The sequence below is a fragment of the Macrobrachium nipponense genome, chromosome 18, assembly GCF_015104395.2.
Source record: "Macrobrachium nipponense isolate FS-2020 chromosome 18, ASM1510439v2, whole genome shotgun sequence".
Classification (NCBI taxonomy): domain Eukaryota; kingdom Metazoa; phylum Arthropoda; class Malacostraca; order Decapoda; family Palaemonidae; genus Macrobrachium; species Macrobrachium nipponense.
In genome coordinates, this window is record NC_087211.1 from 75,932,272 (window position 1) to 75,945,576 (window position 13,305).

General features: G+C 49.4%; 1 protein-coding gene across 1 annotated transcript in view; it reads left to right on the top strand.

Annotated features, from left to right (window-relative positions):
- The first annotated feature begins 12,280 nt into the window (after positions 1-12,280).
- LOC135196654 (DNA helicase MCM8-like) overlaps positions 12,281-13,305 on the top strand; it is a 43,323-nt gene continuing 42,298 nt past the window's right edge. Inside the window, exons 1-2 of the mRNA XM_064223490.1 lie at positions 12,281-12,457; positions 12,809-12,964. Coding sequence (XP_064079560.1) covers positions 12,281-12,457; positions 12,809-12,964 — 333 coding nt within the window. The remainder of the gene's footprint in view (positions 12,458-12,808; positions 12,965-13,305) is intronic.

Here is a 13,305-nt window from a genome sequence, read left to right on the forward strand (position 1 = left end):
TGAGCGGCACGGCCAGGCCTGCAGATCGATCCCCACCGCGGGTTGGTGATCGGCTGCAGCCCCCCACGTACGCTGGTCCTGCCAGCGAGCGCGGGGGGGAGCGTCAGGTCTGTCTCTCCACTACCTTCAACTTCCTCGGGCCTACACCGGAAGAAGCGAGGTAGCTAGGAGTGACCGTGAGAGGTTGCGCCGCTCCACGATCCGTCACGACGCCGCACGTGCCACGTATGGTCTTAGGACCAACCAGGACGTACGCGCAAGTGATTGGAGGCGACCGTCAGGGGAGAGGGGGTAGCGTCAGTTTCTGTCTCTCCGATACCTTCAACTTCCTCGGCATACGCCAGGAAGAGCGAGGTATATAGGAGTGATCGTGAGAGATGCGCCGCTCACGATCCCGTCACGACGCCGCACGTGCCAGGTTGGTCTTAGGACCAACCAGGACGTACGCGCAAGTGATTGGAGGCAACCGTCAGGGATCTGTTGCTGGCCCTTCTTCTGAAGGAGGAGGGTCCTGGGAGCTGCTCTTGTTGGAGGGACTGGACGGTCCTACTCCTCAAGACGCTGTAACTTCCGAGATTCAGAGTAACTTTTACCCAGGTTATTGCACTGATTCGTCAGCACACGACGGGGGAAGGATCGCCGCTCCACCAGCAGAGCCCATGTCTCTGCTCGAGTCGTTTTGGGGCCCGAGAGGGAACCCAAACCGACGGTGGGTTTGCCGCGATCGGAGCTTGCCGATTCTGTCTTGAACCAGAGTCTCTCGTCTCCGGACAAGAAGGCTCTCTCAGTTCTGGCCGGTCGATCAAGCTACTTCCACCTCCTCTACTGCGACAGCGGCGTTTCTACGTGTCTTCGGACACCGTATTTATACTACTCCTTCGGTCTCCTGAGAGGTTTCGACCTCGACGAGGACTGGAATGAGTCGGAGACGGTATCGGCTCTCTCCTGTCAGGTGTCAATCAGCCCCACCCAGACGACGTTCACAGTGGCGGCAGACCCTTACCTACAGTGGAGTTCGTAACCTCCTCGGGAAAACGTTTTCTCCTGACGATACGTTTTCCCAGACTCTGAGAGGCCATCGCCGCAAGGCGATGGCTGCTCCTACTCTTCTCCAACTGCTAGTTCCACTGGGAAGGCGAGCGAGTATCCAATTCCTACCCCCATTCCCTCTCTCCTTACGGCTACGAGGGAAAGGGGAAGGATCCTACAGAGATTTCTCTGTAGGATCCACGTTGGGGACTGCGCTACCAGGGGGGACCTTCGGGTCCTACCTGACGTAAGCCCCGGTCGTTGAGGAGGGATCCTGCCCCATTCTCGATTTCTACGGGAATCGAGAGGACCACCAGCCGATATCGTTTGACGAATTCGGTGGGGGTTTCGCAGACTGCTTAGAATTCTACGGAATTTCTAGCGCATTCAGAGTGTTAGAGTTTCTTACGATCTCCAAACACTTAGGCGAGACCACGGTCCAAAGTGAGCGAGACGAGAATCCCCGATATGTTACACGATAATCGGGAACCTCGCCTATGCTCGAATTCCTGGAATTTCTAGCATTAGGGAAGAAGACTGCTGCTGAAAGAAGACTATCTCACAGTAGGCGACCAACCTGGAATAGAGAAGAAACGGAACGGGAATATCCAGTTTGGCTGGAACTATCGTCTTAGTATTCTGTTCACCATTGAAGCTTTCCTTCGAGGAAGACTTCTCCTTCACTCTCTTTAATAGAGAACGAAGGTGGTCAATCTCCAATCCTTATTTTGTTTTCTTGAAGGAAAGAATTTAGGATGGAGATCGTTGTTCAGAATCCTACAAATATACTACGTATATTAACCTCGCGACATGATTCTGCTAAGCAGTTGAATGGTCCGAGGGGTAGGCGCATATCCTGGTTATTCTACGGATTGCGACTTAGACGAAAAGTATTCTAATTGAACTGCACCCGGGTTGCCTGCAACCTCCCAGGAGTTTCCAGTTTCAATTTTATATACTTATGGTGTTTGTCACAACAACACCATTTAAGCTTTTATATTTACCGAAATTCGTTTCGCTTAAATATAATTGCTCGAGCATATCTTTTATGCTCTGTGGTTCTAGCCGAACGCATTCCTTCGTGGAAAGGATTACTTGGCAACTCAGGATGACGAGTCAGCGACAGCTACTGCGTATTGAATTGCCCGAGGCATTTCAGTATCAGCTGCCCGCTTTGAGATAGACGGTTGTTTATGTCTTTCTCACCTGCTTGGATTGAATAACAACCGTATCTCTGCCCAACAATCACGGACTTAAGTCTCTGATTAACGGGGATTCTCTCATACATGAATGACTATCTACTGCTGTGAAAACGCTAGTATTCATCGTCTTCGGTATTGCGAGAATTTAAACAGAGATATCTATTCGACTCTCATCTTTCTGTTTACCGCACGGTACCAGAATTCTTTAATAGTCTCTTGCTGCATCGTATCCCGATAATGCGAATGATTTTTGCGGAATCTGAGTTTGTTCTCAAAATATCTTGTATTCGGAGGTGTACAATTGTTCATTGTTCACCCCGGATTAGCAGATGTATTGAAAGACATCGCCTACTCCCACACCTGCCAGCTCTACTTCCAAACGTTCAGCCCATGAGAAGCAGTTCTTCAAGCGGCACTCCCCTGTGTTTCATTACTGAAGAACGCCCCGCTTTCATTGCACAACGGACAGCAATGAAATGGCGGTTAGCGTTTTCAGTCATTTGTAAGCACAGGTTTAGAATCTTGAGATTCCTTCTCTCGATTCAGCTGGAAGACGTAGGTTGCATTCATTGCTACCTTCGTCTTCAACGTCACATAGTGTTGTTTCTCCTTAAGCTGAGATCCACGTCTATGAGATTTTCTTGCCATCAGGGACCTCGGTCTTTTGAAGGCAATTGACTTTCGCCTTTTGAGCTTATGCATTAAGAGAATCATCGCCGTGCCGTCCGCATCGTGACTAACAAATATTTTATTTGTTTGGTCTCTCAGCATAACTCTTTAAAGGGCGAAGGTCACGTGACTTACCCGGATGCTTGGACAACTTGCCTCTACTGATTCCGAACCAGTCAGTCGGCAGCTGTCAGAGCGCCCGAGTCAGTTACGAACTATGCTGTGGACTTAGTTCGGTTGTTCCAGAGCAATCATTACTTCGTCTTATAGCTTGTCAGTATGAGTACTGTACATAACCAAAGTCGAGAAGAGGGATAGGTCATACGACTATTCCCTTCTTTTCGTCTTAGGTAACTGCATGACTTCTCTTGAGAAGTCAAGCACAAGGGATGGGGGATTTGTGACGCTCGATTTCGTACCGATCTTCGTAGCGAAGACTCAGAACCCTTCGGTAACTGACGATGGGTTTCGAGTCCTTCACAATACCCTCCCTAATGGACTTCACCGCCTTCGATGCGAAGGAGATGCTGCCTTGTCCGCAAGAACTTCTCCTTGGCGCAGGTACTGAAGGCAGGGGTCTGGTCCAACCAGACCACATGCCCTTCCTTCTACCTTCGGGATATTGCCACAGGTCCTTGGATCTTTTTCCTTGGGACCCGTGGTGGCTGCTCAACACGTTGTGTAGCGAACCCAGACCCTCGCAGGCTGAACAGCATCGAGTCCTGGTGTGACCGTAAGAATGGATGGTGAATGAGAGTGTGACTGGCTCCTCTTCCCTCCCATCTTCTTCCCCTCTACCTGTGGTTAGAGGGACACGGTCGTCCACCCTGCTGGATAAGGACACGATGCAGGTGAGCTACTCAACAGAGCCCATCCTATCCCTTTCACTAGGATAGGAGCGTATATCCACCTTCCTCCAACAAGGGGGAGGAAGTGGATGCCAGCTTGAGACAACCCATACTTTATGTTGCCTCTTGCAAACAGGAACAAGTTCTTGCTTGCTGGTACGAAGAGATACGCTTGCCTCTCTCTTAGTACTCGGCCCAGAGGTCTGACCATTGATCCTGCGGTGCACACACCCCCGATCAATCGGACAGAGGCTTGGATCCCTCCCTCGCTCTTACGACCAGGGAGGCATTCCAGGGATGGACGAACACCAGTCTGTTCATCAAAAGACTCAGATTCCTCCCACCAAGAAGTGAGTCTTCCTATTGTTAAAGGACCGATGGTTTGTATTACGTATCGGAACAAATGACAATTTGTCGAAAATTGCATTTTTCCTAACTATACAAACCTGAGGTTCCTTTACATATAGTCCCTCCTCATGCCACCCCTCACTCTGTGTATTTTGCATGGGCCAAAAGCAAAAGTGATTTGTTTACCTCCCAGTCGCGCGGTCGGCGCGCGACTGTCGGACAAGCAGTTTAACTACCGTTGCTCCCCTTGTTCGAAGCTTACGACCGTTCCAGCTGCCGCTAGCTACTTCCTATTGTTAAAGGACCTCAGGTTTGTATAGTTAGGAAAAATGCAATTTTCGACAAATTGTCATTTTGTTCCGATACGTAATACAAACCATCGGTCCTTTAACAATAGGAAGTAGCTAGCGGCAGCTGGAACGGTCGTAAGCTTCGAACAAGGGGAGAACGCGCGACTGGGAGGTAAACAAACCACTTTTGCTTTCGGCCTCGGGTGGGTGGGGGGGGAAGGACGTGTTCGTCATCGCTCTCTTGCCCGCTTCATCGTCGTATGCTTTGTTTATATTGTTGTTTTTTCTACTAATGGTTTGTTTGACTTGAAAATGAAACTGTAAGTACACTGTTTTCATTTTCATTACTTAATTATTGAACCAACATGGAGTTATCGCCGTAGATGTTCGGCGATTTCCTCTCTTTCATGAATTGAAACCCTTGAATTATGTCTCCGGTGCCGAGGGCGGGCGCGCTCGCAGCCGAGTCATGTATTTTGGGCGAAAGTGTGTAATTGAGAAATGTAAGTACTCTTTTCATTATATTTTTGCCCTGTGCGTTCGTTACCGAGAGTGTGATTGCGCTCGGCACGAGCCTTTTTATTTTATTTTGTATAATAGAATGCAATGAAAGTGGATTCGCAATTGCAATATTCTTTTCATTTTCATTTATTTATTTGCATGAAATTTAATTTAATTTGGATCAATTTTCGTTCTTACCCGGGAATTGATCCTTACGATTTTTTTATGTGAAAATGAAATCGCAAGTGCAGTATTCTGTTTCATTTTCATATATATTTTATGATAGCATCATATTATTGATCAAGTTCCGTTCTTACCCGGGAATTGATTCTTTTCCCCTTTAAGTTCTATGAAGTGAATCGCAAGGGCAGTATTCTGTTTTCATTTTCATATTACTTTTCACTGCTGTGCGGGGGTAGGGGAAGCGAAGGTCTGCCAGGAAGTCGTCGGAAAGCTCTCCCGCGACTCCCTTGGTATCCGATTCTTCGTCTTCCTTCCTGCCCCCCGCTCAGCTTCTTCGTTGTATTTTGTATTTGGGGTCTTCCTTGCGTTCGGGGTGGGGCATGTCTTCCCCACCCCGTGCGTGAGGGAACCCCTCTTACTAATCTATCTATGTTACCGCAGGTGCTACATCCGTGGGAGACGACCTTGGACAGTATGGACCACCGCGGAGGCAGGGCGTGCCTAGCATCCACGGGCTCTGCAGCGTCTAGCGAGGTCTGGGGCGGTCTCCACTACTACCACGGCCGCTTATGCTGCTCCCCCCCCTCCCCCCCCCTCCTGGTCTACACTCCCCATGCTGTGTCGATGACGCCGTCTGCCGCTACTAGGGCCGCAGCCGTACCGAGGTGGGGTTGCCGCCGCCGCCTGTTTTCTTCGTGTTGCCTGCCCCAGACTTCCGCTGTTCCAGCAGCTCGCCCCTGGACCGGCTGCCAGTACCCAGGTTCCGCTGGCTGCCGATGATTTCTACGAGGCGATCGCTGGGCCTGCCGTACCTGCCGCTGATGTGATTCCCGCTGTTGGCTTGGCTGTCCCTTCTGGGTCTAACCGCTGCCGCTGTTCCTGCTGCTCCTGAGCTGGTTGCTGTTCCTGTCGCTCCTGGTTCCTGTGCCTGTCCATGCTGGTCCTGCCCACGGTGTGTCTTCCCCAGTCCCAGGTCCTTCCGGACAGGTGCAGTCGGGCCGTTGTGGTTGCTTCGGCAATAGCCCCGGCTACCGGCCTGGATGGAGGACCTGACGACTGTCCTGCGTGAGCTGACGAGGAAGAGGAGAAGAGGAAGCTGTCATCTTCGTCTTCATCGTCGGCTGCTGCCTCTTCCCCTTCGACTTCTAAGGCCCATAAGCCGAAGAAGAAGAAGGCTGCCTTCCCCCCTAAGAAGTCTCACCTTCGGGAACTTCTAAGGGCCCGTCCCACCCCGGTGGGACGGGGGGTCCTTCTGCTGGTCCTCCTGCTCCTTCGGAGCGTGGCCCGTCTCCCCTTCCGTAAGGAAGAGATAGACGGGGACCAGAGGATATCGGTTAGCTCTGGTCTCTTTCCTCGCCTGGTGCTAGCGGCGATGCCGCTACGCCAGGTTCCGGCTCGGTCTCTCGTTCGCGAGAGATCCCGAGTGTACGTTCTCCCTCGGGAGACCGTGCAGCCAAGTTTTTCGGCGCCAGAGTTCGCTCGGCGCCAAGACGCGGCACGGAGCAGAAGGCTGGTGATAGACGCTCAGGTGACTCTTGCCAGCCAGCGGCCGCTCTTGCAGCGACCAGCTGGTAAACCGGGTTTTCCCCCTAAGAAGGCTCCTTGCGGGACCTTCTAAGGGCCCGTCTCGCTCCGGCGATTCGGGGAGCTCTTCTGCTGGTCCTCCTGCTCCCTCGGGAACAGGGCCCGTCTTTTCTTCTACCAAGGAGAAGAAGACGGGGACCAGAGGGGTACCAGCTTCGGCTGGCACTTCCTCGCCTGGTTCCTAGCGGTTCTGCCGCTAAACCAGGATCCGCCTCGGCTTCTCGTTAGCGATTGAAGTACCGAGTGGACGGTCTCCCGCGGGAGGACCGTCCAGCCAAAGTCTTGACACTCGAGCTCGCTCGCCGCCAAGACCGAAAGCGCGGAGCAGAAGACTGGTGAGTGTCGTGCAGACGACTCTCGCTAGGCCAGTGGACGCTCTCGCAGCGACCAGCTGGCTGCTCGGGTTGACGTGACGGTCGCTGACCAGCCACGGGTTGAGGCGAGGAAGGGGTCCCCTCCCCGCGGTCATCGGTACCAGCTCGCCGGTCTCACCACGACAACGAGCCTAGCAGGTCACCTGACGCCGCTCCCATCGGGACCGGACGGAGACGGTAACCAGCAACAGCTCGCCTGACTAGAGATCAGCGTCGACGTTCTCAGCCGAGCCTCTCGCCCCAGGCGAGCGGCAAGGCTAGGCCTGCTGCTCGATCGCCATTGCGGGTGGACGATCAGCAGCAGCCCTCCAAGCACGCTGGTCCTGCCAGCGAGCTAGGGGGAGCGTCAGGTCTGCCTCTCCTGTACCTTCAACCTCCTCGGGCTACACCGGGAGGAGCGAGGTACCTATGAGTGATCGCGAGAGGTGCGCCGCTCGCGATCCCCGCTATGGACGCCGTATGGACCAGGCACGGTTCTAGGACCGACCAGGAGACACGCGCAAAGTAACTGGAGGCGACCGTCAGGGGTCTGCCGCTGTTTCTCCTTCTGAAGGAGGAGTATCTCGGGATCTGTTCTTGTTGGAGGGACTGGACGGTCCTACTCCGCAAGACACGGTTACTCCCGAGATACAGAGGAATTTGCAGAAGTCATTAAGCTGATTCGTCAGCATAATGACCTTGCGGAAGGATTGCCGCTCCCACCAGCAGAGCCCACGTCTCTGCTCGAGTCGTTTTGGGCCCGAGAGGGAACCCAAACCGACGGTGGGTCTGCCGCGATCGGAACTTGCCGATTCTGTCTCGAACCAGAGTCTCTCGTCTCCGGACAAGAAGGCTCTCTCAGTTCTGGCCGGTCGATCAGGCTACTTCCACCTCCTCTACTGCGACAGCGGCGTTTCTACGTGTCTTCGGACCACCGTATTTGAATACTCCTTCGGTCCTCCTGAGAGGTTTCGACCTCGACGAGGGACTGGAATGAGTCGGAGGACGGTATCGGCTCGCTCCTGTCAGGTGTCGATCAGCCCCACCCAGACGACGTTCACAGTGGCGGCAGACCCTTACCTACAGTGAGAGTTCGTAACCCTCCGCGGGAAAACGTTTTCTCCTGACGATACGTTTTCCCAGACTCTGAGAGGCCATCGCCGCAAGGCGATGGCTGTTCCTACTCTTCTCCAACTGCTAGTTCCACTGGGAAGGCGAGCGAGTATCCAATTCCTTCCCCATTCCCATCTCTCCTTACAGATACGAGGGAAAGGGGAGGGATCCTACAGAGATTTCTCTGTAGGATCCCACGTTCGGGACTGCGCATACCGGGGGGACCTTCGGGTCCTACCTGACGTAAGCCACGGTAGTTGAGGAGGAAATCCTGCCCCATTCTCGATTTCTACGGGAATCGAGAGGACCACCAGCCGATATCGTTTGACGAATCGGTGGGGGTTTTCGCAGACTTGCTTAGAATTCTACCGGAATTTCTAACGCATTCAGTGTTCGAGTTTTACGATCTCCAAACACTTACGCGAGACCACGGTCCAAAGTGAGCGAGACGAGAATCCCCGATATAACACCCGATAATCGGGAACATCGCCTATGCTCGAATTCCTGGAATTTCTAGCATTGGGAAGAAGACTGCTGCTGAAGAAACTATCTCACAGTAGGCGACCAACCTGGACTAGAGAAGATCGGACGGGAATATCCAGTTGGCTTGAACTATCGTCTTAGTATTCTGGTCACCATTGAAGCTTTCCTTCGAGGAAGACTTCTCCTTAACTCTCTTTGATAGAGATCGAAGGTGGTCGATCTCCAATCCTTATTTTGTTTTTTCTTGAAGGAAGGAATTTAGGATGGAGAATCGTGGGTGTTCAGAATCCTAAAATATACTACGTATATTACCTCGCGACATGATTCTACTAAGCAGTTGAATTGTCCGAGGGGTAGGCGCATATCCTAGTTAATCTACGGATTGCGACTTATAAGAGAAGTATTCTAATTGAACTGCAACTCGGGTTGCCTGCAACCTCCCAGGAGTTTTTCAGTTTCAATTTTATATACTTATGGTTTTGTCACGACAACACCATTTCAACTTTTATATTTACCGAAATTCGTTTCGCCTAAATATAATTGCTCGAGCATATCTTTTATGCTCGGTAGTTCTAGCCGAACGCATTCCTTCGTGGAATAATGGATTACCTGGCAACTCAGGATGACGAGTCAGCGAGAGCTCAGGCTCAACTACTGCGTATTGAACTGCCTGATAGCAGCTCAGTATCAGCTGGGCCTCCGATATGCACGTCATGTATGTCGTCTCTCTGCCCTGCTTTGATTGACTACCGAACCGTATCTCTGCCCAACAATCATGGACTTAGGTCTCTGATTAATGGGGATTCTCGCAATAATGAAGGACCATCTACTGCTGTGACGCTAGATTCCATCGCCTTCGACATGCGAGAATTTTCAACAGAGTATCTCTGGACTCTTCATCTTTCTGTTTACCGCACGGTAACAGAAGTCTGTACAAGTCTCCCGCTGCATCGCACTGCGATAATGCGAAATGATTTTGCAGACATCTGAGTTTGTCTTCAAAATATCTCTTATTCGTAGGTGTACAATTGTTCATTGTTCAAACCCCGAATTACGGAGATGTGTCAGAAGACATCGCCTACTCTCCGACCATGACAGCTCTACTTCCAAATGTTCAGCCCATGAGAAGCAGTTCTTCAGGCGGCTTTACCCTGTGTTTTCATTACTGAAGAACGCCCCGCTTTCATTGCAACTACGACTTCTCACCGGACAGCAATGAAATAGCGGTTAGCGTTTTCAGTCATTTGTAAGCACAGGTTATGATCTTGAGAATCCTTCTCTCGATTCATCTGTGAAGACGTAGGTTGCATTCAATATCTACCTTCGTCTTCAACGGTACATAGTGTTGTTTCTCCTTAGCTGAGATTCAACAACTATGAGATGTTTTACCTTCAGGGACCTCGGTCTCTAGAAGGCAATTGACTTGCGCCTGTTGGGCACATGCCTTAAGAGAATCATCACCTCGCTGTCCGGCATTGGTGACAAACAAATACATTATTTGTTTGGTCTCTCGGCATAACCCTTTAAAAGGCGAAGGTCACCGTGACTTACTCGGATGCTTTGACAACTTGCCTCCTACCGAACGCAGTCAGTCGGCAGCTGTCAGAGCGCCCGAGTCAGTTACGAACTACGCTGTTGACTTAGTTCGGTTGTTACAGAGCAATCATTACTTCGTTTTAATAGCTTGTCACAGTACCCATACCATTGACACCCACCATGGAGTGTCGGTGTCCTATCCACTACCGAGAACTTCGCTGCATGGGGATAGGAGGATGCGAGAGACTTCGTGGCAAACGGACAGACCAGTATGGGTACTGGACATCACCGAAGTAGAGAAGATGGATAGGTCATGCGACTATTTCCTTCTTTTCCTCTGAGAACTGCATGACTTCTCCTGCGAAGTCAAGCATGCCAGGGATGGGGATCCGTGACGCTCGATTTCGTACCGAACTTCGTAGCGAAGACTCAGAACCCTTCGGTCCCTGACGATTGGTTCGAGTCGTTCACAATCCCCTCCCTAATGGACTTCACCGCCTTCGATGCGAAGGAGATGCTGCCTTGTCCGCAAGAACTTCTCCGTGGCGCAGGTACTGAAGGCAGGGGTCTGGTCACCAGACCACATGCCCTTCCTTCTACCTTCGGGATATTGCCCACAGGTCCTTGGATCTTTTTCCTTGGGACCCGTGGTGGCTGCTCAACACGTTGTGTAGCGAACCCAGACCCTCGCAGGCTGAACAGCATCGAGTCCTGGTGTGACCATAAGAATGGATGAGTGAATGAGAGTGTGACTGGCTCCTCTTCCCATCTTTTTCTTCCCCTCTACCTGTGGTTAGAGGGACACGGTCGTCACCCTGCTGATAAGGACAAGATGCAGGTGAGCTACTCAACAGAGCCCCATCCTATCCCTTTCACTAGGGATAGGAGCGTATATCCACCACTTTTCCTCCTCCAACAAGGGGGAGGAAGTGGATGCCAGCTTGAGACAACCCATACTTTATGTTGCCTCTTGCAAACAGGAACAAGTTCTTGCTTGCTGGTACGAAGAGATACGCTTGCCTCTCTCTTAGTACTCGGGCCAGAGGTCTGACCATTGATCCTGCGGTGCACACCCCGATCAATCGGACAGAGGCTTGGATCCCTCCCTCGCTCTTACGACCAGGGAGGCATTCCAGGGATGGACGAACACCAGTCTGTTCATCAAAAGACTCAGATTCCTCCCACCAAGAAGTGAGTCTTCCTATTGTTAAAGGACCGATGGTTTGTATTACGTATCGGAACAAATGACAATTTGTCGAAAATTGCATTTTTCCTAACTATACAAACCTGAGGTCCTTTACATATAGTCCCATCCTCATGCCACCCCCTCACGGTCTGCGTATTTTGCATGGGCCAAAAGCAAAAGTGATTTGTTTACCTCCCAGTCGCGCGGCGCGCGACTGTCGGACAAGCAGTTAACTACCGTTCTCCCCTTGTTCGAAGCTTACGACCGTTCCAGCTGCCGCTAGCTACTTCCTATTGTTAAAGGACCTCAGGTTTGTATAGTTAGGAAAAATGCAATTTTCGACAAATTGTCATTTTGGCTCTTACTGTAATTGGATGTTCTTTATATGGAATGTCAGACAATACAAGAATAACAGTATGGTATATTAATTAAGTATTCTTGGCATGCCATATGTCTAATTTATCCTGAGTTGTATACAAAATTCCCTCCCCTCACAGAGTGATGAGTTTATTTGTCAACAAAGTTGAACATTGCCACCTCCTCTGATAAGAGGATTTGGCAAGTCTGTGTATACATTGTTAAATATTGTTGGCAACTTGTGCTTCAGTGTTTAGGTATACAGTGTCTAATTTCACTTCAGGAGTGAAGCTCTTATATTCCTTATTTTGATGTCACAGCTGCATTACACTTACGCAACTCATGGCAGATGTTTGGAATGTATGCTACTCTGAAAATACTTAAATGCAATTACACTTATGCGTATTGTTTTAAAAAATCCCAATTCAGTTACTGTACTTTATAGAGTACAGTATTCACTGAATGACTCAGACATTTTCAATCTTCTGGATTTTTAGGGAATGGCTTAATGATCAGGAGTAAGGTATTTTCACTGTAAAATTCTCATCGTAACAAAAATATTTTAAATGATCTGTCTTTTGCAAGAAGTTGTGTAAACATGAAGTTGCAAAACAGTTGCATTACTCTCATGAAGGTTATGGAAATAATATTAATTGGCTTTACTTTCCAGAGAGAAGGGGGCCGTGTGCCACGCACAGTTGAGTGTGAAGTTCGAGAGGACTTGGTTGACTCATGTGTTCCTGGAGATATGGTAACAGTGACTGGGATTGTGAAGGTATTTAGTAGTTTTTGCAGTTACTTTAAGCACATTATTAAAAGACTTCAATTTTGGCATGATTTCCATTAATCATGTGCAAGATTAATGATAGTCATAAGATCAAATAAAGAATTATAAAGTAATTATAACAATGTTATAATTATTAATGTATGACAATTTGTCTAGACCATTAAGCCACAATTTTAGACTCATCTAGTTGGTCTGAAGGAATAAAAAATTCAATGGATAAAATTGTCAGCTTGATGGAAAGAAGTAAAAAGTTGAAGTGTATTACAAATTGGATGTGCATGTGATAATGTCACAACCTCTGTACTTTGTAGTACATTCAAGTTTATGATACTTTTGCAGGTTAGTCAGCTTCAAGAAGGTTCAAAATATAACAGGGATAAATGTATGTTTTCTCTTTATATTGATGCTTCGTCAGTCACCAACTGTAAAGCTGGGAGTGATTCTGCATCAGCTGCTGGGATTGAGTTCAGCATTAAGGATTATTATGCAATACAGGTACTTTATGAGATGTGTGTTTTCTTATACAGTTTGATCGTAATTTGAAATGCTTCTTTGTCTTTGTCTTTAGAATTTATTTTTATGTCAATTGAATACTGTACTGCATTATTCCTGTAAAAACATAAGTAACCTACCAAGCAGTTACATAGTTGAAAGCTTCCTACCTTGGTAGTCCAAAATTAAAATTTTGCGGTGGCGCTGCCATCATTCGTGTCAGTGAACAGAACCCGCCACTTTTGGTATAGTTTGGTATAAATTAGCAGAACCTATCCAGCATTTCCTTTTCTGCCGGCTCCATGGTTAACATCGGTCAGTTTTGGATGCAGTTCCTTCAAGCT